The following is a 26,791-nucleotide window of genomic DNA, read 5'->3' as shown; positions in this document are numbered from 1 at the left end:
CTGCATCGTTGCAATGAAGGACGTCTTAGTGGAAATGTACTCATCTCACTCCTCCCCGTCAACGTCACCTTTAAATCATAAACGCGTGGTCGCTGGATGAGCAATTACAGAACTTCCCACAGTTCTTGAAGGCAGCAGCCATCGTATCCTAATTAAAGTCAGATTGTAACGGCGAGGAGGGGCTTCTACTTCTGCTTCCCGAGACCCTGTAGCAGTCTTCCTCCCAGATGGACGAGTGAGTAGTTGGACCACTGTAAACAACTTTAGAAAATCAAAAATAACTTATTCATAACGTTTCTGAATCGAGTTATCTGTTTTTTAAGCTGGAGACATTCCTGTGGGATCTTCGCGGATCTCCCTTTTAAGTAGGTGAAACTTTTTCAGTGTCTTGTGCCTCGGCGATCGTTGTTTGTTTATTTTGTTCCCTGTGAAAAGTTTGGGTGTTCTTAAGACATTTCTCTTCACGTCTCAGGGAGCAGCTACATGTCGCGGCATGTGTGTAAAAGAAAGAAAAAAAAATCTCCGACTACTTCCGAGCTTTCTAGGACATTATTTCCCAAACCGTCACCACCACAACGTCGGTGATTCATACTCCTGAACAGGGGAAAATAGCTTTACAATGTTTTCCTCATTCTAGTTAAGCAAACATCCTCTTAAACGTCGCAATGCCATTAAAGTTAAGTTATTTTGATTTAATTTCAGAGCTGTTTGCTGTTTCAGTTTCGACGCAAAGATGTCTACTCGGATTTTCTTCTCTTTTATTCCCATCCTCTCCAAAGTAGGATTGGTTTTAAAGTCTCTAATGATGGTTTCTCATCAGTTTTTTTTCCCAAAAGTCAAAATGGTTAGCACCCTAAACGGCACCATTTAATTGAAGAGGGCCTTGTTGGGCGTATTCACACAGAAATAGTTATGGTGTGGAGAATGCCACATTAGACCTTTTATTAAGTATCAAAACTATGTAACTAAATGAAGTTTGGATGCCTAACAAAGGACTTCACTTGGACATCTCTTTACATTTTGCTCTTTTTAGTTGTTAGATAATTAAAGGTGTCTTTAAATAGAGTTTTAAGACTCTGTTAGTCTCAACTTGACAGTTTTCAATGTAGTACAATAATGCTATTTGATAAAACTATCAATTGTTTGGTATTTCCATTAATTTCAATGTATTTTATTGGTGTACACAAAGCAGCCCATATATGTTAGATGGAAGGAAAACAATGGTTTTCAATTAGGTATTTATGTTTATAGACAAATTTGTCAAGTTTTCCTCTGCAGTTGCACATGCAAGTGTTTTAGGTTTTGTTTCTGCCAATGTTCTTCCTCTGGAGCATATTTTTGTAACATGAGGCGGGAGTTAATTTTTAAGCCAGATGATGACAACATACAGCCAGGACAACCAATAAATTGTTTAAATCAAAGAATATTCATGTTCTGGTCTAGTTTTAATCCAGACTTCAATGACATTCAGAAAATTAAGCATCGAATCCAGTTGAGCTTAATCTTGTGCTTCAAATATTTTGCAGCCTTTTTGTTTTGTGTTTTCCATCTACTTAGCTCCATCTACATCAGGTTTGACATATATCCCTGTCCAAGCTGAAGAAAAGCATCCCTGCCTTGTGATGCTGCCACCATGGATAGCTTATGTGTGTGCAGAGGGTGATTGTTGATTACCCCAACATAACGTTGCATAAAATATATTGTCAGTTGTAGCTCGACATAAATGTGAAAAAGTTGTAGGGACATTTTGACTTGTATTTAAAGTAAGAGGAAGAAGCTAAAAGATTGTACAACTCTGGCAGTTTGTTGTTGGATGCTTACCTTTCTGTGTGCCAGTTGTATCTTGAATGAACATTTCTCAGGGTCGATTTAAATTGCCATCTTACCCTTATTTCATCTTTTAAACAGTGTTTATTGAATATAGGTCATCCTATTGCTAAAACTTGACTTCATCATCTGGCATTTGACTGACTTCAGCAGAAACTGCTCTGCTCTGTAGTTTAAACCCCTGCAGAGTGATGCTAACAAAAAAGGAAAAGCATGCAGTCAGCTCTTTGAGTGAAAAGACTTCAGCTGGTAAGTGAGGTCAGAGGATAAGCAGAGTCATTGAACAGGGAGGTGTAGCAATGCAAACACCATATCTCAGTGCAGTGGTATGTGCACTGTTTAGATGTGGTCTGTGGAATTTTGCAGGCATTGCAATAATTTTTCCTCTGACGACTCAACAGTATTGAGAGGAGTAGCAGGTTGCATGATTTTCATCAGTCCTTAGTCTTGCAGGTGAGCATTATTTTAATTTGCAGCAAACAGAAGCAAAACTTGAATCCAGCAAAAAAACAAAAGAAAATCATGTTTAATTTCTTGGTATTAAACAGCAACACTGATGTAAGTGCATTTTCAGTATTTACGTTGAGCTTTTGGATTGATTTCGGTTTAATTATTCTCAATAATGTGAGCTTTTCAACCACAGACATTTGACTTAAGTGTCAGGCAGTGTGTATGCGTGTGTGGGGGTGTTTGGTTGTGTGTGTGTGTGTGTGTTTTTCCTCTTTCTCACAAGCTCTGGTTTCAAGATATATGTGACAGAGATAGTGTGACCGTAGAATCCAATGTTCAGGGTTTCCTGGTGGATGTCACGGATGGGGTGTGTGCTGATTCGGGTTGCTTAAAAAAAGTCTTGTATTCCTTCAGTGTTAGTGGTTGACAGGAATTCCTAAAGTGGAATTCCTGTGTTTACTTTGGTTCCCATCAGGACTGCTGGCTCGTCATGTATTGCTTCATTTCTATGCAGCATGTAAAAGATACAGAATTTTTACATTATCTCCGTCAGAGGTAGGATTTATGTTTTTTCGTCTAAATAATGTAATGACCCTTTGTGCTTTCTGATCATGGGAAAACATGTCATTTTCTTCACATTGAAAATCTTCATAAATAGACCTGCATTATCTGTAAGATGATGTAGCAAAGGTTGAGTACTTCATTCAAGGAAAATGTAACTTGAAATAATTTCATGTATGTTAAAAGAAATTAAATATGTGCAGACTTTGTAAAATTATTATTATTTTTTCACTAATCAAAAGTCTAATAAAGTTTAATTTACAGATTAACTGAGGTAAAATATAACATGAAGATGTTTAACCGTATATTAGTGCAGAGTATTGAGGATATCATAATTTATAAATTCTAATGAACTTTGTTCTATTCACATCTTTGAAGGTTTGGGTTCCTCAATGTTAGAAGTTTGTTTTTCATTTAAGTTCATCTGTGTGTGTAAGATGAGTCCTTATTGGCTGCCTGATGAATGATTTTGAGTAGACTACAGGAGGTCTTTACTGGCTTCCTTGTAAATATTTCATGAGATGCAGCACCTGATTGCAGTGTATGTTACTGTTTACTCTAAAATCTCTTTGTGACTGATATTCAAAGTTATGTGATCTCTTAGCAGCAAGGAATTTTACTTTTAAATTGTAAAGTATCCAAAGACAGGTACTACTTAATAATTTGTATCTCACCTAAACAAAATTAATCCTAGTAATGTAATTCAGACTTGGATATTGATTCATTACATAGAAATATGCATTTCAAGTGTTTATTTGTGTTAATTTTGATTATTTAGTCTAACAAATTTTGATAAAATTATATCATTTCCTGAATGTTGTAATAGAAACGGAAATGTTCTGGTTTCGCTATGATGTTGACACACAGTCATGGGGAAGACTGCTGATTTAAGTGAAGTCCATCAGACAGTTACTCATTTCACAAGGAGCGATAATCACAGAAGATAATTTCTAAAGAAGCAGGTTTAGAGTGCTGCAAGAATATATGTGGAAACTTTAGTGGAAGGGAAAAGTGGTACAAAAAGGTGCATAAGCAAGAAAAATAACTCTGTCCATTGTGTTTTGGTCTTGAAAATTTCAAGCATCTCATGCGTCCCTGTGCTGTTGAGCTTTATGAAGACTTTGATTTCACTTTCAACAGGACTTGGCACATTTCCACATTAACAAATCTACCAATATCTGGTTTGACTGGTACTGGCAGGCTGAGTCAGAACGCTTGATTAGCCTACCAACTCAACTGACCTACATTCCACAGACTATGGGATATTACTAATAGAAAGAAGAAAAACCTCACGTAGCTCACTCTGTAATTTATGCAGATATGGGAAAATAGTCTCTGTGCACAGAAAAATACATTGCATCATCTTGTAGTCATTTAAACCAATGCAAGTCCCGTCAAGTCAGTGAACCATCACCTTCTTTATCCTCTGAATGAATTCCTTTCTGTGTGTCTGGTTGTAAGTAACTGAATGTTCCTCCAGTGATGCAATGTCATAACCAGGTGTTTGCTGATCCACTTAAAACTCTGGAGTTTCTGTGCAGCTTGCATGAAGCATAAGGGACATAAATCTTTCATACATTCTCACAGACTGGAAATACAATCAGCATTTGAACAGTTGTACTAAAAGTAGCACTTTGAACTCCAAGTTTAATTTCATCAGTCTAAATTAATTCCATCTTATCTAATGTTGTGTTATTTGGAATTCTGTCCTGGTCATTGAAAGATTTACCTGGCTTAAGATCAACTGGAGTGGTGCTTTAGCGCCACATGGCTTGGGCCAGATCTTATGGGAGAACTACTGGTGAGGCAACATATTGTTGCTCGCCCCAGAGGGCGCATCAGTCCAGACTTCTTAATTAGTTCAGACAAGTGGATTTCATTGGATTGTCAGCAGTTGAGTTGCTGGTTGTGTAAGATGGGAGTTTATCTTAACTTGCATATAGTTGTTTTACTTTTGTGTCCCTTATACTGGCCTTGGACGTTGCTGCAAAACCATGGAGGCAAATGTAAAGTATGATGCTGGAAAAAAAGTTTAGCAGTGAAATATCATTTATTTCAGTTAAATCTGCTTCAGATTTTATCAAGCTAGCAGCTTTAGGTTTCTCCAGAGCCTGTCTACATGGCAAAAATTACCAATCAAATCTGGACTAATTGGAAGTGACACATACTATCTGGTGATCTATAGATTCCCGTTTTATTTTTTTCTTTCTTTTTTTTATCTTCTTTTTTTAAAGGCTAATTGCTTCAGAAACTTGCACTAAACCAAACATGGCAGCAGAGCCTGTTGCTCTCACTTTAAATCATTTCAGCCCGGTAACGACATAAGGTTAATCTATGTTCACCCAAGCCAGAGGTCTACGACTCTGGCACTGGGCTGTTAAGGTCGATGCGAAGGCTGAGCGGATTAAGTCCTTTGTTTTGCTGTGACACAACCACTTGGCAGTGTGCACATAGAGAGAGCAGCAGATCCAAGGAGGATTTAGGTTTTTTTTTTGTTATTCACTTAGTAAAATTAGCACCTTGCGGTGCTATACTTCGTCTTGTATGCGTTATGTGTATGTGCAAAAAGGAAAAAGGGAAGGTTGTTATGAAAGGGCGACATTTGCTCCACAAGGTTGTCAAGAAGCTTGAAATGTCTGCCGTGTCAACCTGCCTGGAGTGCATCAACATGGGAAGAGAAAAAGGGTATGTGGATCTGTGTGTTGCTCATGAATGAATATGAATTAGATCTCAAAGTCTGTATGGATTCAATCAGTAGTTGTTTACACACTACTATTAATGTAATTCAGATTGTGCAGTTTATCTTTTCCTGGTTCTGACTCATTTGCTTTTGCTCTGCAGAGGACTGAATCCTCTGCAGGCATTCATGACTGGATCTGCTTGACGATGTTATGAAGTAATCTTTGGGACTTTCTCATCTTTTCAGTTTTGCACGACAGTGTCATTGATCGCATGTTTATGCTTTCCAAGTAGATTGTGTTGGCTTTTGTGTGTGTCATCTCGGTGAAATAGGATCTTCCTGTTGGTCAGAGTAAAACAAACAGGTTAAAGCGTCCTGGCGATGTTTACATGTCTGTGTGAAGCTTGTCAGAGGGTTGCAACAATGCCAGATGTGATCAGAATGGTTTGTAGGTTAGTAGTTGAGAGTGAATACAAAGTTTCAGATTAACTAAGTATACTTCTAATCTTCTACAGCAGATTGGATTTCGTGGAGGCTTGTGTGGAATCAGTTTATTTCCAAAGTGGAGAAAGTAAAGGCAGAGAGACCGTTATGCTACTCAAAGTAGCAAAGATCCTTTTATTCTGAAGACCCAAGTCAGATACTTTGTTTTTTAATCTGTTACTTTTTAAAATTAATTCAAGCTTGCTTTGGATTGCTGCTTGTGTTTCCTCTGCTGTTCGAAGACCTGCGATGATTAAGCCAATTAATCCGAATCAAAGCTCCGTATGTCAGCTGGGCAAGTCGAAACTCGACAAGAGAAGGGGGAGCAATGCAACTGATACTTCGGCTGAATTCACACACAAACGGAGCAGAAAGGGTTTCTTTCAGGATTGTGCAGGTTTATGTGTTTCCTGTCATCATATAATCATTATCTCCTTTGATAGTTTTGTTTGGACAACTTGATTTTTGCTCCTTCCCAAAGGTAGTGTGAGGGGGGTTGGGAAGCTTTCATATGACATCAGTCCTTTGGGCCAATTAGGGTTAAGGTTAACAAACAGTAGATGTATCATATGATCAGGGGAATGCACTCACTAGAAAAATATCCTGCATCCGACTGCACTATTTATCTTAGGTAAACCAAAAATTATTCTCGCCCCAGGCTGATTTACAGTAGGAAAGATAAGTATTTAATACACCACCAGTTCAGGTTCTCCTTCTTACAAAGAAAGGTCTGGAAAGGTTTGGAGCTGCTGCTGGGGACACAGAGTTTCAGTTCCCTCTAAAGATTTCCTGTTGGGCTAAGCTGCTCCGCAACCTAGGAAGCAACTTTATAGTAGCTCTGGCTGTGTGTTTCAGATCAGTCATGCTGGATATAGATTTTCAAGGTTCACTTATGTTGCCCTGTGTGTGTGTATATATATATATATATATATATATATATATATATATATATATAAAGTGATAACCAGAGTACTCTCAACACAACTCATTGAGGGTAGATGTTTGCTTTTAACTAGATGTGAGTGGATTTGACTCTGTGAAGCTATTCATCTTATTCACAGCCCTATATAAGTGAGGAATCAATCACAAAATGAAAATACTTTTACTTTATTGAGAGGTTTAATCTAAATAAACCTTTTTTATTAAAAACAAAAACATCCAGTTTTTTGATGATGTGAAAATACTGATGACAGTTACATTATTGTCAGGATCATGGGGTTATTTTTCAAGAAGAACTCTATTTTTTCAATCTTTCCTTTTTAAATGTCTTTTTTTTTGTTCTAAAACACCGTTGGGTTGTATAGTTCAGGTCCTGGGTCCTCCAGTTGTATGATATCAGTTTGACGCCTACAAAAAGAGCCAAAGCAGGTTCTAAAATATCACTCTGCTTCCCAGACACATCTGAATTTACTTTGTGTTTATGGTTAAAATGTAAAGTACGCATTTTCATTCCTGGGTAACTGAGGCATTTTTACAGCTTTGCGGTCATGACAGACAGGAAATGTTTTATCTTATTTTAGATTTTCAGCTGGTGTGTTTCTGTGATTAAATGTTCAAATTGTAAGGTTTTCCTCTGGGAGGAATCATTCAAAATGCCAGAAAATATTTCTGTTGTTTCAGTCATTGAACATAACAATTTTGTCACAAGGTCGCTGCAAATTAAGAGAATGAATTAGCCTGTTATACATTAGGTTGCTAAATCTGGACTCCTCCTGATCAGTTTGATCAGTTTTCAGATTATTATTTTTATTTGTTGTGTTTTTTGTTTTTGCAGGATGGAGTCCTCTTGCCTGGACCTGGCTCTCGAAGGCGAGCGACTCTGTAAGGCGGGTAACTATCGTGCAGGTGTCTCCTTTTTCGAATCCGCCATACAAATTGGAACAGAGGATCTACAAATTCTCAGCGCCATCTATAGCCAACTGGGGAATGCTTACTTTCACCTCCAAGAATATAATAAAGCCCTGGAATATCATCGACATGACCTCACTCTAACCAGGTAAAACCTTTTATGATTTGACATTTTTTTAAGTATAATGTTTGGCATTTTTAATCATCCAGTTTCGATTGCATTGTCTGTGATTTTCCCCAACTAATTTCCCTGTTTTCCTTTTTATTTGTTATCCCAGAACTATTGGAGATGAACTTGGAGAAGCTAAAGCCAGCGGAAATCTTGGAAACACTTTAAAGGTTTTACGACGATATAATGAAGCTCTGGTTTGTTGCCAAAGACATTTGGATATTACAAGAGCTGTGTTTGATAAGGTTTGTTTATGCTTATAAAGACTAGTTACTTTTTAAAACTTCAAAAATATAAAGTAGAAAGAAAGAAAAAAAAAACATAGTTTTTTGTTAATCTGCCAGTGCAGAAATCTCTGGACCAACTTTCACAGAGTCTGGATACAAACAAGAAAATCTGATGTCTGTGTATTTTAAGTTTATAATTACAGCTATAGTCTGTGTGGTTTCTGACTGTTAAAATCTGCTGTTGGTGGTGTAGGTTGGGCAAGCTCGAGCTCTGTATAATTTTGGAAACATTTACCACGCCAAGGGCAAGAGCATCTGCTGGAGTGGGACAGAGCCAGGAGAGTTTCCAGAAGAGGCGAGAATCGCCTTTAGGAAAGCTGCACAGTTCTATGAGTGAGTTGCTATTCATGTGTATTGTTGCACATGATGCATGTGTATTGTCATAAACTCTACTGTTTGGCATTTGTTTTGCTTAAATTACTTGAGTGTTAGCCTTTAGCTTTAAATTTTATACAATAACTGAGGCACTTCTTTGTTGTCGTTATTCCTTAATCAAGAATGACGAAAATCACATGATTGTGAAATTCTTCCATCACCGAGTTACATTTTGTTCAGACAGGGAGTGTTGCTCAGTCACTGTGCTGTTTTATGGACTGCGGCTATCCATTTAAAATAGACTTCCATAAAACACTTAGCTAATAAAATCTACGTTATCTATTGAGTCCATACACCTGAGAACCACAGCATCCATGTTTAATTGCATGAAGAGGGAAAAACATGCTTTCTTGTCACTTATTGCCATTGTGTGGTTCCAGTTAAAAGCTGCATGTTCCCAGATAAAATAGTCTATTAAGTTTCCTACCAGGAATGTCTGTTCTAATCATGTCACAACAAAAACCTTGCGTTCCACTTTTTTCTGGATTAATTTTTCCACTAGTTTTGGATAATTCGTCCAATTATCCAAAACAAATGGATAATTGGACTAAGGAAAAATTGAAAGCTGTGTTGTTGATTTAGGATTTATCTCCGTATGTTTGGATTTTCCCCTGTGTGTTTGGTTAAGGAGGAGTTGAGGGAGTGTTGTTCTTGCAGCTTTAAAATCTTATCTGGTATGTTTATTTCTTCAGACACTGATCTTGTTTTGTGCTTTTCCCTATTGCTGGTATTAAAGACACAACAATCTTTAAATTCCACATGAAAAAGTAAGATGTGCCGATGTGCATTACAGATGTGCTGTGAAACAACCTTTTTTTGTGTATATAAAAATTTTTTTGGTGTTTTTTTTTATTTTATTTTTATTTTTTTTATTTTTAAATACAGAGCCAATTTGTTGCTGGTGAATGAGTTGGGTGATCGTGCAGCTCAAGGTCGTACCTATGGCAATTTGGGGAACACTTACTATCTCCTGGGTGACTTCGAAAGAGCTGTCACTGCTCATGAAAAGGTAGGCGTTAGCGCATTGTTCAGATTAACATTGCACTCCTGTGGAGCTAAATGTGGGTCATAAAGTTGGTTAAATAAATGTAACTAATAAAATGAAGATGAAAAGTTATTTTGAAACTAAATAGTTGGAAACTGGGGAAAAAAACGGGGAAAACAAGGTTTTGAAATAAAGAAAACTCAAACTGAAAATAAAGATGTGAAACTGAAAATGATTGAAGGTTTTTTTTGTTTTGTTTTTTGGGAAAAACTTTACAGCCTCAGTTTAGCTCCATACTTTCCTAAATTTGGTTAGATTTTCACAAAGAAAGCATCCTAACCAGCCTGACTTCGGAACAGTAATTTGCACCCTCATGTTTGTTCTGTTATCCAGCGGCTTCTTATTGCCAAAGAGTTTGGTGATAAATCTGCAGAGCGGAGGGCTCACTGCAACCTCGGGAATGCATACATATTCCTGGGCCAGTTTGAAATGGCTGCTAACCATTACAAGTGAGTAAAACTTGGGATTTACTCATTTTCACCACACTGCAGGCAGATGAACTTGGGGGGTTTGTGTGTTGCTGTACAGGCAGAATATCACAAAAATATACCTTCTTTTTTCAGAAATTCAGGAAGGGAATTGGATTGATTTAATAAATAGTGATATATTTCAACACTTCTATCCATTTACCAACGGCTTTCATATTAATTTAAGTGATTATACTAATGAAAACCCAAATTTAAATTCTCAGAAAATGTAAATATTGCCCACGAAGAAGATTTAAAATAAAAACAGAAAAAATATATATTCTTTCTGTTTACATTTTGGCTTTCTGAAACGTCTAAGAATATACTGAATGGTATATGTACTCGATATTTGGCCAGAGCTTCTTTTGCATATTCTTCAGGCATCAGTGTGACATGGCATGAATGTGATCAGCGTGTGGCACTGCGGAGGTGTGCAGGAAGCCCAGGTTGCTTTAATAGCTACAGCTTCATTGTATCGTTGCTTCTACTGTCACTCATCTTCCTCTTTGCAACACTCGTTAGATTTTCCGTGGGGTTCAGGTCAAACAGTTTCTGTCTAATCAAGCACGGCGTCATTAAAACCGGGTAGAGATATTTCTGACGGTGTGGCAAGTCCTTCCGAAAAAGGAAATCACCTTTTCCATAAAGCTGTCAGCAGAGGCAAGAGGAGGAAATGTCACAACGGACCTGTAGCATCTTGAATGCTATGACTCTTCACTCTTCCTACTAACTCTGGAACTTCCATCATCCATCCATTACCTAATGCGCACAAAATCTTTTTGGACTGTGGAAGGAAGCCAGAGCGCACGGAGAGAACCTGCGAAGAGGAAATTAAAATTAAAATTTTGTCATAAGAAAATGAAGAAAATTGAAATCAAGACAACTGTGAACATTTTACCAAACTGAAAAGTAAGCTAAGGGAAGAACCAACAACACAGAGCAAAGAGAACCAGGATTAATGCATCACAATAATCCCTGGACATTCTTCCTCTTGTTGGTTGTGAACAGAAGGGACAGAACGAGTGGCAGTGGCAGGACGAGCCAGAAATGGAGCTGATGCAGATACACTTCTTTTAATATAAATGTGTTTCTTTAAGGACAAGGGTTTTACTGACAAATGATCTTAAATATTTGTTACAACACAAATATTTTTGTCTTTCATTGTCCATGTTTTCTTTACTTATTTCAATTTTATGGTAATTGAAATTACATTTCAGGACAACAAACATGCAGCAGTGTTTTACTCAAAAGTACTCGTGGCCACACCCATTCATTAAATGTGGCTAAATACTTAATGTTTTCAGAGAGAGTTCTCTTTTTTTTTTTTTGCTGGGATTGACTCAAAAACATTTTAGACCAATAAAATAAAACAGCATTTAGCCCCAAAAAGTAAGAAAACTATACACACTTTCAGACTGTTTTTCAAACTTACAATAATTAGTCCTTTTCTTCAGAATTCAGACTACTTCATTTTTAAATTTTGCATATTTAATTTACTGCTGATGAGATAGAACTATATTTAAAGAAAAAAATACTGCTTGTAATATTCTGAGAAACAGAATTTTAGACTTTCAAATCAAACTTCTTACTGTAAAGAATTTCTTGCTTTTTAAAACTGAATTACTGCAAAAAAATTACTATACACTTTGTTTAAACAAAAAAGTGGAACTATCCTTTTTTGTTGAATGAAATCCAAAAATGTATAACGAATAAATGAAAGTTATTCACTAAAGACTGAGTTGGATTTGCACTGGAGGATGAGATTATCACACCTTTAGGGAGAAATTAATTATGCATTTGAGTTCACAATTTCTTTATCATGATTGATTTGTTTTTCTTCTCCTGAAGAAGTGCTTGGAAAAAGTTAACAGAGAGGGAATGAAAAAGCTGTTGCCGATCCCTCTCCTGCGCCCACTCTTTGACCTTGTTCCTCCCTGTCTCTCTGGCCCTCAGGAAGACTCTGCAGCTGGCCCGACTGTTTAAGGACAAAGCAGTGGAGGCTCAGGCATGCTACAGCCTGGGCAACACCTACACACTGCTGCAAGACTATGAGAGAGCCATAGACTTTCACCTCAAACATCTGGTCATCGCTCAGGACCTTAATGACCGGTACGACATCAGCACTTCCTTACTGCTCACTTTCCTTTGACTTTCTCTAATAGTGATCAAGTTGTTTTTTAAAACTGGGAGCATTTTTTGTGGTGGTGCAATGAACACCTGTAAGACTAAAGTGGAGACGGTGATGTGAAATGGACTTTTAAAGACTTTAATAGGGTGCAGATATCACAATGTACACAAATGTACATTATGTATTTTAAAGATTTATTAAAGTACAAGTTTCTGTAGGAAACCAGTCCTTAATTTGTAAAGTTAGAATAGAGATGGATGGAGGATATAAATGTACACATATTTTAGATTGTTTTTTATGATTAGGAGTGTTTGTGTTTGCACTCTGTCAGTTATAGTTGCTAAGCCAGTTTTCCTCTGTGTCCCTGCAGAGTGGGAGAAGGAAGAGCGTACTGGAGCTTAGGAAATGCCCACACCGCCCTGGGGAATCATGAGCGAGCTATGTTCTTCGCTGAAAAACATCTGGAAATTGCCAAAGAGGTGTGTTTTTATACTTCACCTCCCATTTCCTAGACGTATGCTTGTATTTATGTACCATCATCTCCATCTAGTGGTTGTAAAGTAAATTGCAGGAAATAACTGTTGAATTTATCAGTATTTTTTTATCAGCAGCAGTTTATTGGAACTTGTTTTCTTTGTTCCATTTGTAACGTGGCAGACTGGAGATAAGAGCAGCGAGATGACCGCCAGGATGAACTTATCCGACTTGCGGATCGTTGTTAACCTGAAGGCAAACTCCGGCCTGAATCACATGTTCAGCAACAGCAACACAAACAGCTCTGGTGTGGCAGACAACATTCAGGGTTACATCAACCTGCCAGGTAAAGTTCTCTGGTAGCAATGAGGTTTTTACAATGCCATTTTTAAACGTCCAAATGTTTTCAACCCTAGCAGGGAATTTTATTCCGGAAAACGTTTCACCTTTTCTCTGTCTGCTTGTAAAAATGCTGTGAAAATATTTCAAATTTACTAGGTGGTTACGTTTTCTTTCTTGCTTTAGGATGCAAGTCATCTTTGAGGAGAAAAGAGAGTCCAGAAAACGTGGAGCGTAGTCAGAGTCCTGTTGAAACTGAAAAAGTCGAACCACATCAGGTATGAAAAAGACAGATGATTAACTTAAGCTATTTGTATTGATAAATATGTTTTTAAAACATCTGCTTTGTGTATGCAGGACTGGGATGAGCATCTGTTCACCAGCTCATCAAAAAACAACACAATCATGGCATCTACCAAGCATTTTTTCTTCCACCGCCTGAAAAGCAAGAAGTATAAGGGCAGCAAATCTAAAGAGAATTTGGAAAACGTCAGTGAGCACCCGGCCTCCGAGGAGGACTCGCCTCTGTCCAAGGTATTTCTCAGATGAAGAAATGACTAATAATGCTTATTTCTAGAACCCTTCACTTGTTTCCAGTAATTGAAGCTTTGTCACAGAATTGGTCACACATTTCTGAGATCATCTGCTTCTTTTAGGGTGAATAAAAGGAAGTAATGTGACCATGTGGGAAGATCCTTTCTGACTCGCATCAAAAATGTCTGTTACAAAACATCAGAAAAGTTATAACGCAATTTATTTTGAGGCTTTGTAAACCACTAAATACCATTACTTTAATACCATTAAAGTTTCATTATGTGTGGATTGTGCTACCTTAATACAAAGTGAATTCAATACAAAGTCTCATTTTTTATGAAAAAAATGTGCAGAAACTAAAAAGTTTTTGAGTCTGTTTTTGTAAAAATGAAAGGTTGCAAACTGTCGGCATTAAGTCGTACGCCTTAAAAAACAGTTTGTTTTTTATTATTACTTTTGATTATTCTGTGAATACACATTAGTAATCCAATAATTGGATTAAATTGCCTCAAGTAAAATGTATTTATTTTTATTATATATTCTTTAGTGGTGATTTGGTGAAATACAATTCTGTACCGTAATAATGAAGCACTAACCAACATTTTGACGTGTAAATGACGGCACTTGGAAAAATGTAATGTTTCATTGCTGTTTTTTATGTTTTCATGATGTAAAGCACTTTGAACTGCCTTGTTGCTGAAATATGCTATACAAGTAAAACTGGATTTTATTTAATACAAAAATTAAAGTAAAAGAATAAATTGACCCAGATTTCACTAACACACAATGGTCAAAAGAAAAGTATTTTCAGATTAAGTGCTTAGTAGACAATCTGATTTTTTTTTTCTTCTTCTAAATGTATTTATTTTTTCCCAATAGTTACTAAATATCTTTTTGTCCTAACTTCATAGTCAACGCCACACGATACCATAGGGGAGGACACCTTTTTCGACCTCCTCTCCCGTTTCCAGGGAAACCGAATGGACGACCAAAGGTGTACACTGGATGGCTTGAACCGTTCCTCTGCCCAACCCTCCCCTACCTCTTCCTTACCTGTAGCTGAGGAGAAATGTGAGTGTGTCCTGTGTTTTCAGAAGTGTTCACACCATATGTGAGAACATTCATATTCTGAATGATCTCATACACACCAAAAGAAAACCCAGGGTAATTTTTTTCTGTTGCTCTTTTCTCACTAAATGTAAGAGATGTGTTTTAGTTTTGCCTGCTTCAGAGAAAGCATTGCAACTTCAGCACATATGGTATGAATGCAACATGTCAATAGTTCAGTGTTGTGCTTGTTTATTCCACCCAAAGACTTTTTGCTTTCATCCTACACTGAGGAGAGTGGCACAATTTATATTGTTTGACTCTGTAAGTTAATCTCAACTCAATGCTGTATTTTGGGTGAAATATTCATTTAGATATTTGTTGTAGATTAAGTTATCCTGCTTTTCTGCCTCAATCGCACAGTGTTATCCAGGCAGTGAGTATTTACTTACCTGCCACAGTTTTTATGTTTTTAGGTATTTCAAAGCACGAAAGTCCATCACAGGATCCTGGTCATTTCCCGGAGCTGCTGGCCAGCTCCCAGGCCCATCGTCTGGACGACCAACGAGTCAGCCTCAACCAGTTGCCTGGCTTGCGTCTCAGCAGCTGCAACCCGCCTCATATGCCCTCCACCTCCAGCAAAGACCAAACCCCATCTCAAGGTGATTGGAGTGAGAGGCTTGGTGCATTTTAGTGAAGCCTTCTGGTGACGTTTTTCACTTTATGATCACGTTTTTTTGTTGTCCCTGCAGTCCTAATCTCCAGTGCAGATACTCCTCGCGCACCCTCCCTGTACAGCCATCTCGAGGAAAACGCTGACGGGCCAGAGGGAGATGAAGTCTTCTTCGACATGCTCGTGAAGTGCCAGGTAAAGAGAGAGATGAGAGGTGGTGGATAGATTCAGTGTTATGTCACTTGTCTCTTGCAAATGGAATATCTCCTTTTCTCATGCCAAATGATTCACACCATTAACAATTATGACATAGATGCTAGTAACTGATTGGCAAATTTATACAGAAAACTTTTAATGTGAAGGAATATATGTTCAGATTCAACTTCAATGAATTTCTAGCTATGCAGTAAGCTATTTCTTTACTTAGGCATCCCACAAATGTAATAAGAAATTGAAAAAAATGCTGATATTAATAAAATAAGAAAGTGTTAAAGGAATTGTTAAATGCCTCCTGCTAGTTTGATCCACTTCCTGATGTTTAGTCTCTTAAATGGAGGCTGGTAGAAATGATTACCTCATTACCTGTATTTTTTTTATATGTAACCCTCGGAGAGCTAACCAGCACTCACTGCATGTCTTTCTTGAATTTAACGTGGGCATTCCCATATACATGATATCTAAATATCTAACAATATATTTTTGTTTCTTTTAGTTTGTGCTTGAAAACTGGTTTCTCAATGCATCATTCATTTTAAGTTTTAAATATCTGTCAGAAGCTTAACCCCTGATGTTTTCAAAATATTTTGTTGAGTAGAATCGTATTTACTTTGTGGTCATCAAAAAAAATCTCCAGTTTTACAAAAACTAGAGAATTCAGAGCATGATTTAGGCTCTGTCACCTTTTTTCTTTTTCAACCCAGCTGTTGCCTTTTAGTAAACCACTGATGTTGACTCCTCAGGGCTCCAGGCTGAACGACCAGCGGTGCCCTGCTCCACCTTCCAAAGCGAAAGGCCCAACTGTCCCAAACGAGGACTTCTTCAGTCTCATCCTGCGCTCCCAGTCCAACCGGATGGAAGAGCAGCGGGTCGCCGCTCCACCCAGAGTCTCTCAGAGCAAACCGGGCTGACGACAGGCAGCTGTCAAATGAAGTGTCCCAACTCGTGCCTTTTCAGTTGTCATGACAACATTCCTGAAAGTCGGTTTGGACGACATAAATCTCATGAAGGAGTCAAGATTTCAGAAATGGCTCAAAGGAAACATTTTTTTTTTTAGGTGGCCTTCATTTTGAGTCAAACTGGCTGCTTTAATCAGCTGAACCTCCTGGTGATTCCCACTCACTCTGGAGGATGACACCAAAACAGTTCATTGAGACGCCACTGACTAAATCAAAAATATAATCTATTTTTTATTTACAGACAGAATATTTTGTGAGCCTTCAGTTTTTGACAGCACACTTGAAAGGAGCATGGCCCACCTTGCACATTTTCTAGTTTGATTTGACTCGGCGGCGCTGGGGTCGGTCCAGTGGCTCAAACTGGAGGAAAATGGAGGCCAAGATGTTGTGACGCTGCTGGGCAGTGGAGCCATTTACAGCACATCACTTTATGATTTTCAGTTTCACTGTCAAAGATTGTATGAGTTGTTGTATTATTACAATATGAAAGACTTCTATGTATTGTAACAAACTTACAGGTTAACCAGTGTAATGATGGGAAAAATGGATTTTATATTGATTCTTTCTCCTCACAACGGAGAAATAAAATCTTATTCAATGTACATTTCAGCATCACTGATTAATTTTTGTGTACAACAAAGGAATTTCTCCAAAGTTACATAGTTACTGTACAAGCATTACATTTTTTATATCTACAATATCATTATATTTTCTATTTACAAGATGTTTTCAGGTTTGTGTCTCATTTTGAGTTTATCTTTCTCCAGTTTGTTCTTGTAGCAGGTTTTTATAAGTTTATTTAATTTGATTCCAGGAATCCCTAAAGTATAAAATACTCAGAAACTGCTATGCCTCTGATGTCAGCCTCTCTTGGTGAGTCTTGCATCTGGAATGAAAAAAACAAAAAACAAATCTGATCTTAATGTTTTATAGCTTATTACTGTTTCTGATGATTGATTTAAAGAAGTGCTTTCATCTGGAAGATGACTCTTATTTATATTTGTCAAAAAATATCAATCATACAGTGAATATATAAATCAACTCCCATTCTTTAAGACATTGTTGTGACGAGGAAAGATGATGCCTTGTTGAATAACAGCATTTGGAACATATATGGCAAAACATCCCTGTCATGATTTCTGTAAATCCAGGAAATTAATCTTTTCAGTCTTGTCCAAATTTTCCCTGGAATCTGAACATTTTATAGCAGCCTTTATCAGGTCATGCGGTTGATTTTTATACGTCTCCTGGCTAAACAGCTAAGGTTTGATAAAAATGTTGAGGTTTTATTCAGTCAAACAGGTTTTCAGCTCCATAGATTCTTGGAATGTCGACTTAAAAAAATGCGTCTTCTTATTCCCACGGCCCATTTGGTGTGAGGAAATAATCTGTTGTGGAAGCTTTGTTGTCCTGATCGTGATTGCAGCTCATTCTAGGTTTCCCAAAAACTTAATTATGTTTCAGTTTTACCTTACAAACAGTTGTGTGGTTAAAGAAAAACAATGTTTGTACAGAGTCTGGAAAGGTACAGACTTTGAGTATTGAAAGGGTTTGCAGAGTCTGGATGTACATGTAAAAAAGTTCATATTTTATACACTTTATCCTTTTTTCTAAATGGACCAGCCATCCATCCTTTTTTGTTCAAGCAAGGACTTCTTCCCACCTTTGTTACATTTTTGTTCTTTCCATCTGTTCTTTGGCTGTTTCCTCGTTCTCCCTGTTCTTTAGCTCTTTCTTTTATTTTTTTGTTACTTTCTTTTAGTTTCTGGTTTGTCCATGTTTCATATTTAAAGTTTGCTATTAGTTTCAATCAGAACTAATAGATTTCAAATATCGGCCCTTTTTTAACTTGTACAAAAATGAATAAGATGACCAGAGGTTTGAGTCTAGAAATGTCTGGAATTTAATTAGTAGATTATATACATCATCTGTGGGGGTCGGATATTTCTGAATGAAACTGAATATGAAAATCCATTTTAAATGAACAGATGTAGATATGTGATTGTACCTGTTGATGCAGCAGTTAATGATGCAGCTGTTGTTATTTTCAAGTCTATAAACTCCAGAATTTGGCAGATCTTTACACACAGAGAGAAATTTCTGCAGCTCTGATATTGGGACTCCGTTCTCCTGCTGCTGCTAAATGAAGAAAACCAAAACAAGGGGGCAGACTTTAGTGTCAGAATGTTATGGTTCAAAGATACTAACAGGGCATTAATTATTAATACTGCAAACGGTGCGCTTACTGCTGTCTGTACCTTGACTGTGTAGTATGTGTCGGTGATTATTGTGATGAAAAGACTGAGGATCATGTAGATGAAGAGCGACACAAAGGTATAGATGTAGACTCTGCTGAAAAGCCACACCAGGCTCCTCTTCTGCTTCATCTCTTTGAATGTGGGGAACATGTCGTCTCCGTTGATCAATGAGAACAAACACTCCGACACGGTGTTAAGGGTCCGGAACTAAACAACAGTCAGAGTATTCCAGGTCAGAATGAAGAACTGTCAAATGCATTAGATTTCTGTTGACAGTAATCCTAATACACAACAGTGTGTCGTTACCTTTTCGTGAAACGGACCAATCACGATCCAGCCACAAAAACAGTAGCTTATGTATATTATTCCAGCACAACAGACGAAACGGATAACATTTGGAAAAGCTGCCCGGAGCGTCACAATGAGAACCTAAAAGTAGGCAAAAAAATAAAATAAAAGAATTTATTTTAAACCTAAAATAACTGAATTTTCAAAATGGAGTCATAGCAAATCTTGCCAAGTGCATGTCAATGTAAGAATGACAAATATTACTGACTGCTTTATTTTGGTTATATTTTCAATAGTCTGAATATTCCTCTTCAAGAAGACATTTTTACATGCACTGGCGGAAGCAGCAGTCTTTCACACTCCAGTAAAAGTGTTGGAGGATGTTAGTCGGAATCAAGAAAAGCTCATTTCAGTCAGAACTAATAGATTTTAAACAGATTCAGAACTCCCAACTATAACAGATTTTCTTTTTCCCGGGTTAAAAATCTTCATTGTAACCTCTTTAAATAAATCTGGTCTGAATCTCATTTTATTCATGGTACCGAAAATATAAACATTGACACAGGATTCACTGCACTTCATTAATAGATCTTTCCATTGATAATTGAACTGTTTCATTACACAGTGATTGTAAACCTTAAGAGTTTAACTTTTTGAGTATTTGTGCAGATAACACTAAAATATCTTCATTCTGCTGCTGTTTTAATCAAATACTATCTGTTTAGACAGATGTCAAAGTATTTCTTGCGGTTAACAAAACCTCTAAGTGTGTCTCAGTAAATGCATAAATGAGGTTTAATTAATATGGAACATATATAAATGAATTGAACCCATCAGCTGCTGATGTATGTGTTGCATCCAAACGAATGAATTAATTATTTTTCTCTGTAAAATGATCAAATCTGAGCAAAACCTTCAGTAACTTCTATATTGGTCACTTCTGAAAGTGTTGTAAAGTAATAAACTAAAATTTATTACTGTCAACTCAAACTTGGGTGCTGAATGCCAACATTATAAATTCTCAATTCCAGATGACAAATTGGCACACAGATCTATTGAACACACACTTACTGTACAAACAGACCACTCCTCACACACACATACTAATTCACACGCAAATGCACATAATCCAGAGGGCCACAGGTCATGCAAACACCCGTTATTTCATTATGCATTGTGTAACTTTGATGTTGACCCTGATTTAATAAAGTCAATTATGTAATTAGGACTCCACATGTAGGCAACCAGCTTCTTCAGACACTGGATGATGTCAAAACAGAAAAAATAATGTAAGTCTTTTGACCTTATTAATTATAAGAGGTAAATATTCAACAATGCTGCTACTAATATAACCTCACAATTAAACCATTCACTTGATAAGCTATTATCCAAGACTTTCTCATGATTCTCATTATTTTTTAATAATATTTTAGAAGTGACTAGAATTTTGGTCTAATTTTACTGTCATTGTTGTTTATTGATTTTACTTCTTTAAAGTTAAACGTAGACAATGGATAGATTAGACTTGGATTCATACGTTGTACTTCTTGAAGTAACCCAGGTAACGGATGACTCCGATCCAAACAAACATGGTGCCGATGCCGAGGAAGATGCTGCACACATCGTAGCTTGTAAAGACCTGGAAGAAAAGTGGAATAGTTGAGCTTTAGCTTGCATACCTGAGTATTAAAAAAGTTCTGTTTGGTCTGATGATTATGCAGAAACTGATAATCATGAAGTTTCTAAAGTCTTCATTACCTTAGACTCAATCTCTATCTTGAGAATGGAGCCTATGATAGTCAGCGTGTCGCTGACAATGATCAGGATGTACCAGCCGTTCACAAACTCCAGTTTGTCCGACCACGGCACGTCTCTACCAGAGTGTGTTCTGCAATGACGACTGTACTCCTGTTTACAAAAAAGAAAAAAGGTTTTTGTTTTTTTACTAAGCCCTACGAGAAAACCAGCAATAACATTCATTGGCAGACTACTTTTAAATGTATTGAAACGAAAACAACGTGAAACAAAAAAGGAGTCTGTAAAGCTAATAGCTAACAGATCACTCCCACCTGGTTACATTAGAACCAGGCAGCTCATGCATGACTTAAAATTATCTTTCAATCCTTTGGAAGTTTTAAGTTAAACGAATACGAACACAAAGTTGCATTCCTGTTTATGCTGACAGAACCAGAACCATAAATCCCAAGTCAAAAAAACCACAAGCACTGATCTCTCAGCACAGTTTTACTTTATTATATTGAGTAAACTTTCACAAAACAAAATAAACATCGACATACATTTAAATTTATTAAGAAAAATGTATTTTACTCACACACATCAGCAGAATCCCTTTGATCACTGAGCGTGTGCAGAGCACAAAGGAGGTGATGCAGGTTATGATGATGAGGCAGTCGAACATCACAGTCAGGTATATCTTTCTTGCAGCTAAAGGAATGAAATGAAAATAAGACGTCTTCTAGTCTCAGGTTAAAGAATACCCATATAGACTTAATGTGTGCTCAGCGTGGTGAACTTACAGGCTCCAATGACTTTCCAGTCTTTGCATTCGTTGATTTCCACATCCATTTCCAGGTCGACTTTCATTCTGCCACTGTGAGCTTGATTGTTAAAAGTAATCTGTCAACAGATGTTTCTCAGTGAGAGGGAATATCATTTTTTCCAAAATCACAATTTTTAATTAAATCCAGGAAGGAAGAAAAGTCATTAAACTCTTTCCTGGTATTATTACAGTTATAGTTAAGTAATTTTTGTAGTATTACAAATGCCAATTATTTCTGTTAAAAAAAACAAAAAAAAACATACAATGACAGTGAAGTCGTAGCAGTCAGGCAGCTCTCGATATCTCACAGTTTGCAGATTAATGGCCTTGACAGTGAATGTGATCTTCACAAGGAGCAGCCTGGGAAAGAGAACAAGATGAACTTTGAACAAAACAAACTCCTACATGTTACCAGAAAACTAAAGAATTTTTTATTTCATTAAGAGACAAACATTTATCACCAACCTTTTAAAATGCAGTTCAAAGTTTTGAGGCATGTCACGTAGCGGTACAGGAATGAGTGGATAGATTTTAAGGCATTCTGTTACAGAGGGAGAACAAAAACGTGATTATCCATCAGGAATGTGATTCTCTACATTGTAGAACATCTCTTCTAGGATGCATTCAACATGCTAGCTTTGTTTTTCTTTCTCTCTGCCAAGCTATCTTGACCTGGGTGTAGCTTTAATACACCCAGGTTGTACTGGATTCTTTTCTTGTTTGCTTCCTCAATCTCATGTGGTTCCAGTTAATAAGCTTTCTGTTTAACAGTTTCATGTTGTCCAGATTTACAGAGCAACAACTCAGATTGCTGAAGGTAAATTAGATGTTTTCTATTTTTTTTTTCAAAAATGCTCACGTGAGCTCTTTTTCAGAACTTCTTTACACTGTTTAATAAGAAAACTCCTGCTACACAATCCTCAGGGTAATTCCTCAGTTTTATGTTCTAAGATATTTGATGTCTGATGTTTAGGATTTTTGAATCAGCTCACGTAACATAGTTAAAATATTGAACTATATTAGTTAATACTGCAACCAAATAAGTTTGCTTACTGTGCATAACCAGAACAGACATTCTCAAGAAAGGCAAGGTTACTTATTAAATGCTTTTGAAATTAAATGGAGCTTCTCTGAAATGACTTGCCAAGTATTTATTCCTCTTTTTAGATGTGCACTTTTTGTTTTGCGAAACAAAAAGCTCCTGACAACGCAAGACTGTGAAGAAGGAACTGTCTGCATTTCCAGAAACCACAAGAAGTTAAGGAAAACCTCCACCGTTTTGTGTTTGGATTAGTTGTTAGTAGAAACACTGTCTCTGCAGAACAGCGTCCCATTTAAAATGAGTCATGGAGAAATGCTTTGATATTTTACATGGAAGGAAAACCAGAATGTTGTTTTGTTTTGGAAAGGAGGTTCATCATCACTAAAAGGTCAAATCATTTCCACTGTCAAGTGTGTGTGTATATATATATATATATATATATATATATATATATATATATATATATATATATATATATATATATATATATATATATATATAAACATTACAAAGAGAGTGACGCATTTCGAGCATTTATTTCTCTTACTTTTGATGATCACAGTTCAGTTGAAAAAACCCAAAAGTTTGTATTTGAATATGAAAAGTTTGTATGATTTTTTTTAAATCAGACATATGAATCAACTTTATTAGTCTAGTTTGTGTACATGAGCAAGAAATTTGACTTCCATTTCACAGAAAGTTAAGCATAAATATAAAATCTTAAGAAGAGATATATTTTTAATTAGTATATTTTAATGAAGTGTCTTTAAGACCTTTTATCAATATGTCCTTGCACTCTATAGCATATGCAATCAATACATGGGCTCCTCATACATGGTCAATAAAGAGGCCATTGGTATTTTTGACAGTGTGACAAAGTGTCAAGTGTTCTGCTTGAAAATGAAACCAATATTTTTATAAAGCTTGTCAGAATGCATCTAAAACTTCCTCAGTGTGTTAAAGTTTGGTGGCTTTTGATGCACTGATCTCCGCCAGAGGCGTTAATCTCTAGAAAGTGCTTTGTTGTACAATTCTCGCAGCACTCTGGTTATTATTCTTGCTTTTTCCTCCACTTTTCTTTAAAGCTATGATTTTGCACAATCAGCTTCTTTAGCAATGGCCTTTTGTAGCTCACCATAAAACTGTCCAGTGAAGTCAGCAGTCTACACTATGACTCCCTTGGTCTAAACAATAATCTAATTTTCTGAGGAACCATTTTTCGTCCTTAGCTGTAAGCCAGAAATATGTACCAGAAATACACACTCTTTACAATAAAACTACAAGTTTCACTTTGTGAATTTAATGACAGAAATAAATTAACTTTTCGATCTTATTTTACTTCACTGAGGGGTTGCAATAAATGCTTAATACCTTTCTTATAGCTGTAGTTTACTTTAATTAATTTATTTTCAAGGTACGTTTGTGATTTAAAACACATTTTCATAATCTTGAGCTTATTAACTTTGTGATATATTGCTAAAAAAGGCCACAACTGAATTTTAGGTTTGCCGGTTTAAGTACATAGTAGAAGTGTGAGTTCAAAATTAAAATATAAGCTTCACATCCAACCCCAGCGGAGTCAGTCCCTCACCAGTCATGAACATTACTGCACATCATCGCTTGCAGCCAGTTTATAATCATGAGTTACAACAATAACAACGTTTACCCGTATCCACGTGAGCATCAATTTCAAAAATTTCACTTCCAGGGTAGATGCTGCCATTCTTGTAGAAGTCCTGACAGAGAAGCAGTGGGTTGTAGGAAGAGCCATTTTTCTCATATTCATGATTCCCAACAGTGTTGTTGTGCAGAAGTCCGTACTGTAAATGGGCAATTGAAAACCATTCATATTAGTGTGGCAAAGGTTGGGAGGATAACAAAGTACAGTGGAGAAGAAACTCAGTATCTTCCATAAACCAAGTTATTTGACAGAACAACACAATCATGATCAATGAAAAACTGAAGGGAGGTGAACAAAGTCCAGCCCCATGGTGACATACAATCTGCAGGCTTTCATGTTATATAAGGCTCTAGAGTGGTAAAAGTCCATCAATAATTAACAACATCACCAAAGCAAAAATACTGGTAATGTCACATGAATTTTTATTCAAGCAATATCTCTCACCTGAGTAATAACGTAGTCGATGTGATCATAAACATCAGCTTGTCTGTAAATGGCGTGGGTTTCCATACCTCCGTCAACATAATCTTTGAGGAAGAGGTGCTTGAAGGTCAGCAGATTTTCTTCCTTGAAAGTAACGACCATTTGATTGCTCAGGCCAAATAAGACCAGCTGCAAAGACCAAAAATCCTTTCAGATGAAGTGTTATTCTTCTGATTCCATCTGAGAGAGCTACAAACCTGCATGGTAATTATAGCAATTTTGACAATCTGCAGCACAAGTTTCCAAGGTTTCCGTCCCCGCGCGTGGTATTTCTCACACGGATTCATGAAGTAGTACTTGATCTTCCTTCGGAGGCATTCAGTTCTCTCCTCCGTGCTCTGACACTGGTGGTCTTCCCACGAAATGGAATGGTTTGTCTCAAGGACATCATAAGTCTCACTGGACTCTTCCATGTCTGAAATTATTCTGATTTTTTTTCCCAGGAAAGGCAGTAAACTGCAGCGCCTAAAAAACGGTAATCAAATAAGCAAGATGCAATAAGCATATGTGGAGCAGACTATAATAAAAATGTGACACAAAATGTCAGCTTAGGTAATAAACAAAGTGAAACAGAAAACAGCCAGTGAGTTTCAGAGCTGCTCAATAAAATGAAACAGAACGGTCATCAAAATTTTTACAAGTTAAATATTGCACTCCCAATCAACTCCTTGGATGAATTATGGTACATCAGAATATTTCAGGTTAAATTTCTTGAAACTCTCCAGGCCAGTATATAGACATATTTGTCCAGGCAGTTGAAGTTTTAATGCATTTTATGCCCACAAGTAAGTTAGATTTTAATGAGGTGTTCAATCCATCATCGGAAAGTAGAAAGAAAATTAAACAACTGCAAACCTGTCAAACTATGACTGTTCACCTAAACTGAGCATCCAGGCTGTAACAGAATTATTCAGAGAAGAAGTCTAGAGGTTACTGTGTTACTCTGGATGAGCTGCAGAGATCCAAAGCTGAAGTGAGATAAACTGTAAAGAGTTTTACTTATGGATGAGAGGCATCAACAATGTACTAGCTCAAATAAATCCAAAAGAAGCCACTTTCGCTGTTTTTTAACAGGAAAATATGATAGTGGCAGTATCATGCAGGATATGTAAGCATATCTTCCAGACCCAAATCAAAATTAGACTTAATTCAAACCTTAAATCCATAAAATTTACAAACACTAATAATGTTACTTCTGGATGAAAACATTTGGAGGAACAGAATGTGTTTAGGCATATCAAGTTAAATATCGACAAAAATGCATGCATGCCTATTTTTTTCTAATTTGAACAATTTTTCTTTCACCTCTTAAATGTATGAAATCATAATGAAGTACACTGAAGCTTGCTGTTGTGGTGGAACAAAATGTGAACAGGTTAAACCAACTTTCGCAAGACGCTTTAACCAGGAAATAAATAAGTGAGCTTCTTACGAGAAGAGTAAAGAATTTATTTACAAAACTTGCCGTATTATCAACGCGTTGTTCTAAGTATCTCTGATTCTCCCATCAGGAATGAACGAGGAACTGCTTCTCAAATGACCTAGTGCAGAAGACGTGAGATCAGGTGCATCTGAACTGAACTTGAATAATTCATTGTAGTTTCCAGTCAGAGACTTGGGCAGATTCTACCGCTAATACACTGTTTTCTCGTTTAGAAATAAGCGTCCAAGGAAAAAAGAATAAATGTAATAGTCCCAAATATAAGCAATAAATCTTTTACTTACCAATGTTCTCCACTTCAATCAATTTCCGAAGCACCCACCGCAGATTACACGAACTTTAATTAAGCTTCGATTCAATAAAAACAATACATCTTACGGGATGTCTGGTTTGGTGTTAGAGTTATGAATGCGTTCATATTTCAGATGACTGATCTCCCGAGACTATAAATTCAAGCTTGCTCAGGTAAATTTATA

General features: G+C 36.8%; 2 protein-coding genes across 4 annotated transcripts; one reads left to right on the top strand and one right to left on the bottom strand.

Annotated features, from left to right (window-relative positions):
• Positions 1-14: 14 nt before the first annotated feature.
• On the top strand, positions 15-17,164 carry LOC122838258 (G-protein-signaling modulator 2-like). Its single transcript, XM_044128764.1, has 16 exons — positions 15-235; positions 324-365; positions 7,776-7,997; positions 8,128-8,263; positions 8,499-8,638; positions 9,566-9,689; positions 10,059-10,174; positions 12,146-12,301; positions 12,691-12,799; positions 12,978-13,140; positions 13,320-13,411; positions 13,491-13,667; positions 14,579-14,738; positions 15,191-15,376; positions 15,467-15,582; positions 16,347-17,164. The coding sequence occupies exons 1-16, from the start codon at positions 228-230 to the stop codon at positions 16,512-16,514; spliced, it is 2,115 nt and encodes a 704-aa protein (XP_043984699.1). The 5' UTR covers positions 15-227; the 3' UTR covers positions 16,515-17,164.
• Positions 17,092-26,762, bottom strand: mcoln3b (mucolipin TRP cation channel 3b). 3 transcript variants are annotated; one of them, XM_044128767.1, is made up of 14 exons: positions 26,600-26,762; positions 25,072-25,339; positions 24,836-25,003; positions 24,377-24,530; positions 22,134-22,209; positions 21,932-22,028; positions 21,646-21,745; positions 21,441-21,553; positions 20,867-21,016; positions 20,646-20,747; positions 19,127-19,249; positions 18,821-19,027; positions 18,571-18,701; positions 17,092-17,448 (listed from the first exon to the last, which is right to left on the bottom strand). In XM_044128767.1, exons 2-14 carry the CDS (start codon positions 25,285-25,287, stop codon positions 17,409-17,411), a joined length of 1,677 nt encoding a protein of 558 aa, XP_043984702.1. In that variant the 5' UTR covers positions 25,288-25,339; positions 26,600-26,762; the 3' UTR covers positions 17,092-17,408. The 3 variants fall into 3 exon arrangements, with proteins under 3 accessions (XP_043984702.1, XP_043984701.1, XP_043984700.1); XM_044128766.1 differs by adding an exon at positions 26,340-26,415 and having other exon boundaries at positions 17,092-18,701; positions 26,600-26,737; XM_044128765.1 differs by having other exon boundaries at positions 17,092-18,701; positions 26,600-26,737.
• Between the last annotated feature and the right edge of the window lie 29 nt (positions 26,763-26,791).

The sequence above is a fragment of the Gambusia affinis genome, linkage group LG10, assembly GCF_019740435.1.
Source record: "Gambusia affinis linkage group LG10, SWU_Gaff_1.0, whole genome shotgun sequence".
Taxonomy (NCBI): domain Eukaryota; kingdom Metazoa; phylum Chordata; class Actinopteri; order Cyprinodontiformes; family Poeciliidae; genus Gambusia; species Gambusia affinis.
This window is presented reverse-complemented; position numbering and strand designations above follow the sequence as displayed.

Bases quoted from the DNA above. Each gene is read 5' to 3' on its own strand.
- mcoln3b (XM_044128766.1), bottom strand. From the start codon at position 25,287: ATGGAAGAGTCCAGTGAGACTTATGATGTCCTTGAGACAAACCATTCC. The intron at 24,531-24,835 runs GTGAGAGATATT...GCCCATTTACAG, and splicing joins TCGACTACGTTATTACTCAG to TACGGACTTCTGCACAACAA. The intron at 19,028-19,126 runs GTAACGACACAC...ACTGTTGTTTAG, and splicing joins TTGGTCCGTTTCACGAAAAG to TTCCGGACCCTTAACACCGT.
- LOC122838258 (XM_044128764.1), top strand. The intron at 9,690-10,058 runs GTAGGCGTTAGC...TCTGTTATCCAG, and splicing joins CTGTCACTGCTCATGAAAAG to CGGCTTCTTATTGCCAAAGA. The intron at 12,800-12,977 runs GTGTGTTTTTAT...GTAACGTGGCAG, and splicing joins ATCTGGAAATTGCCAAAGAG to ACTGGAGATAAGAGCAGCGA.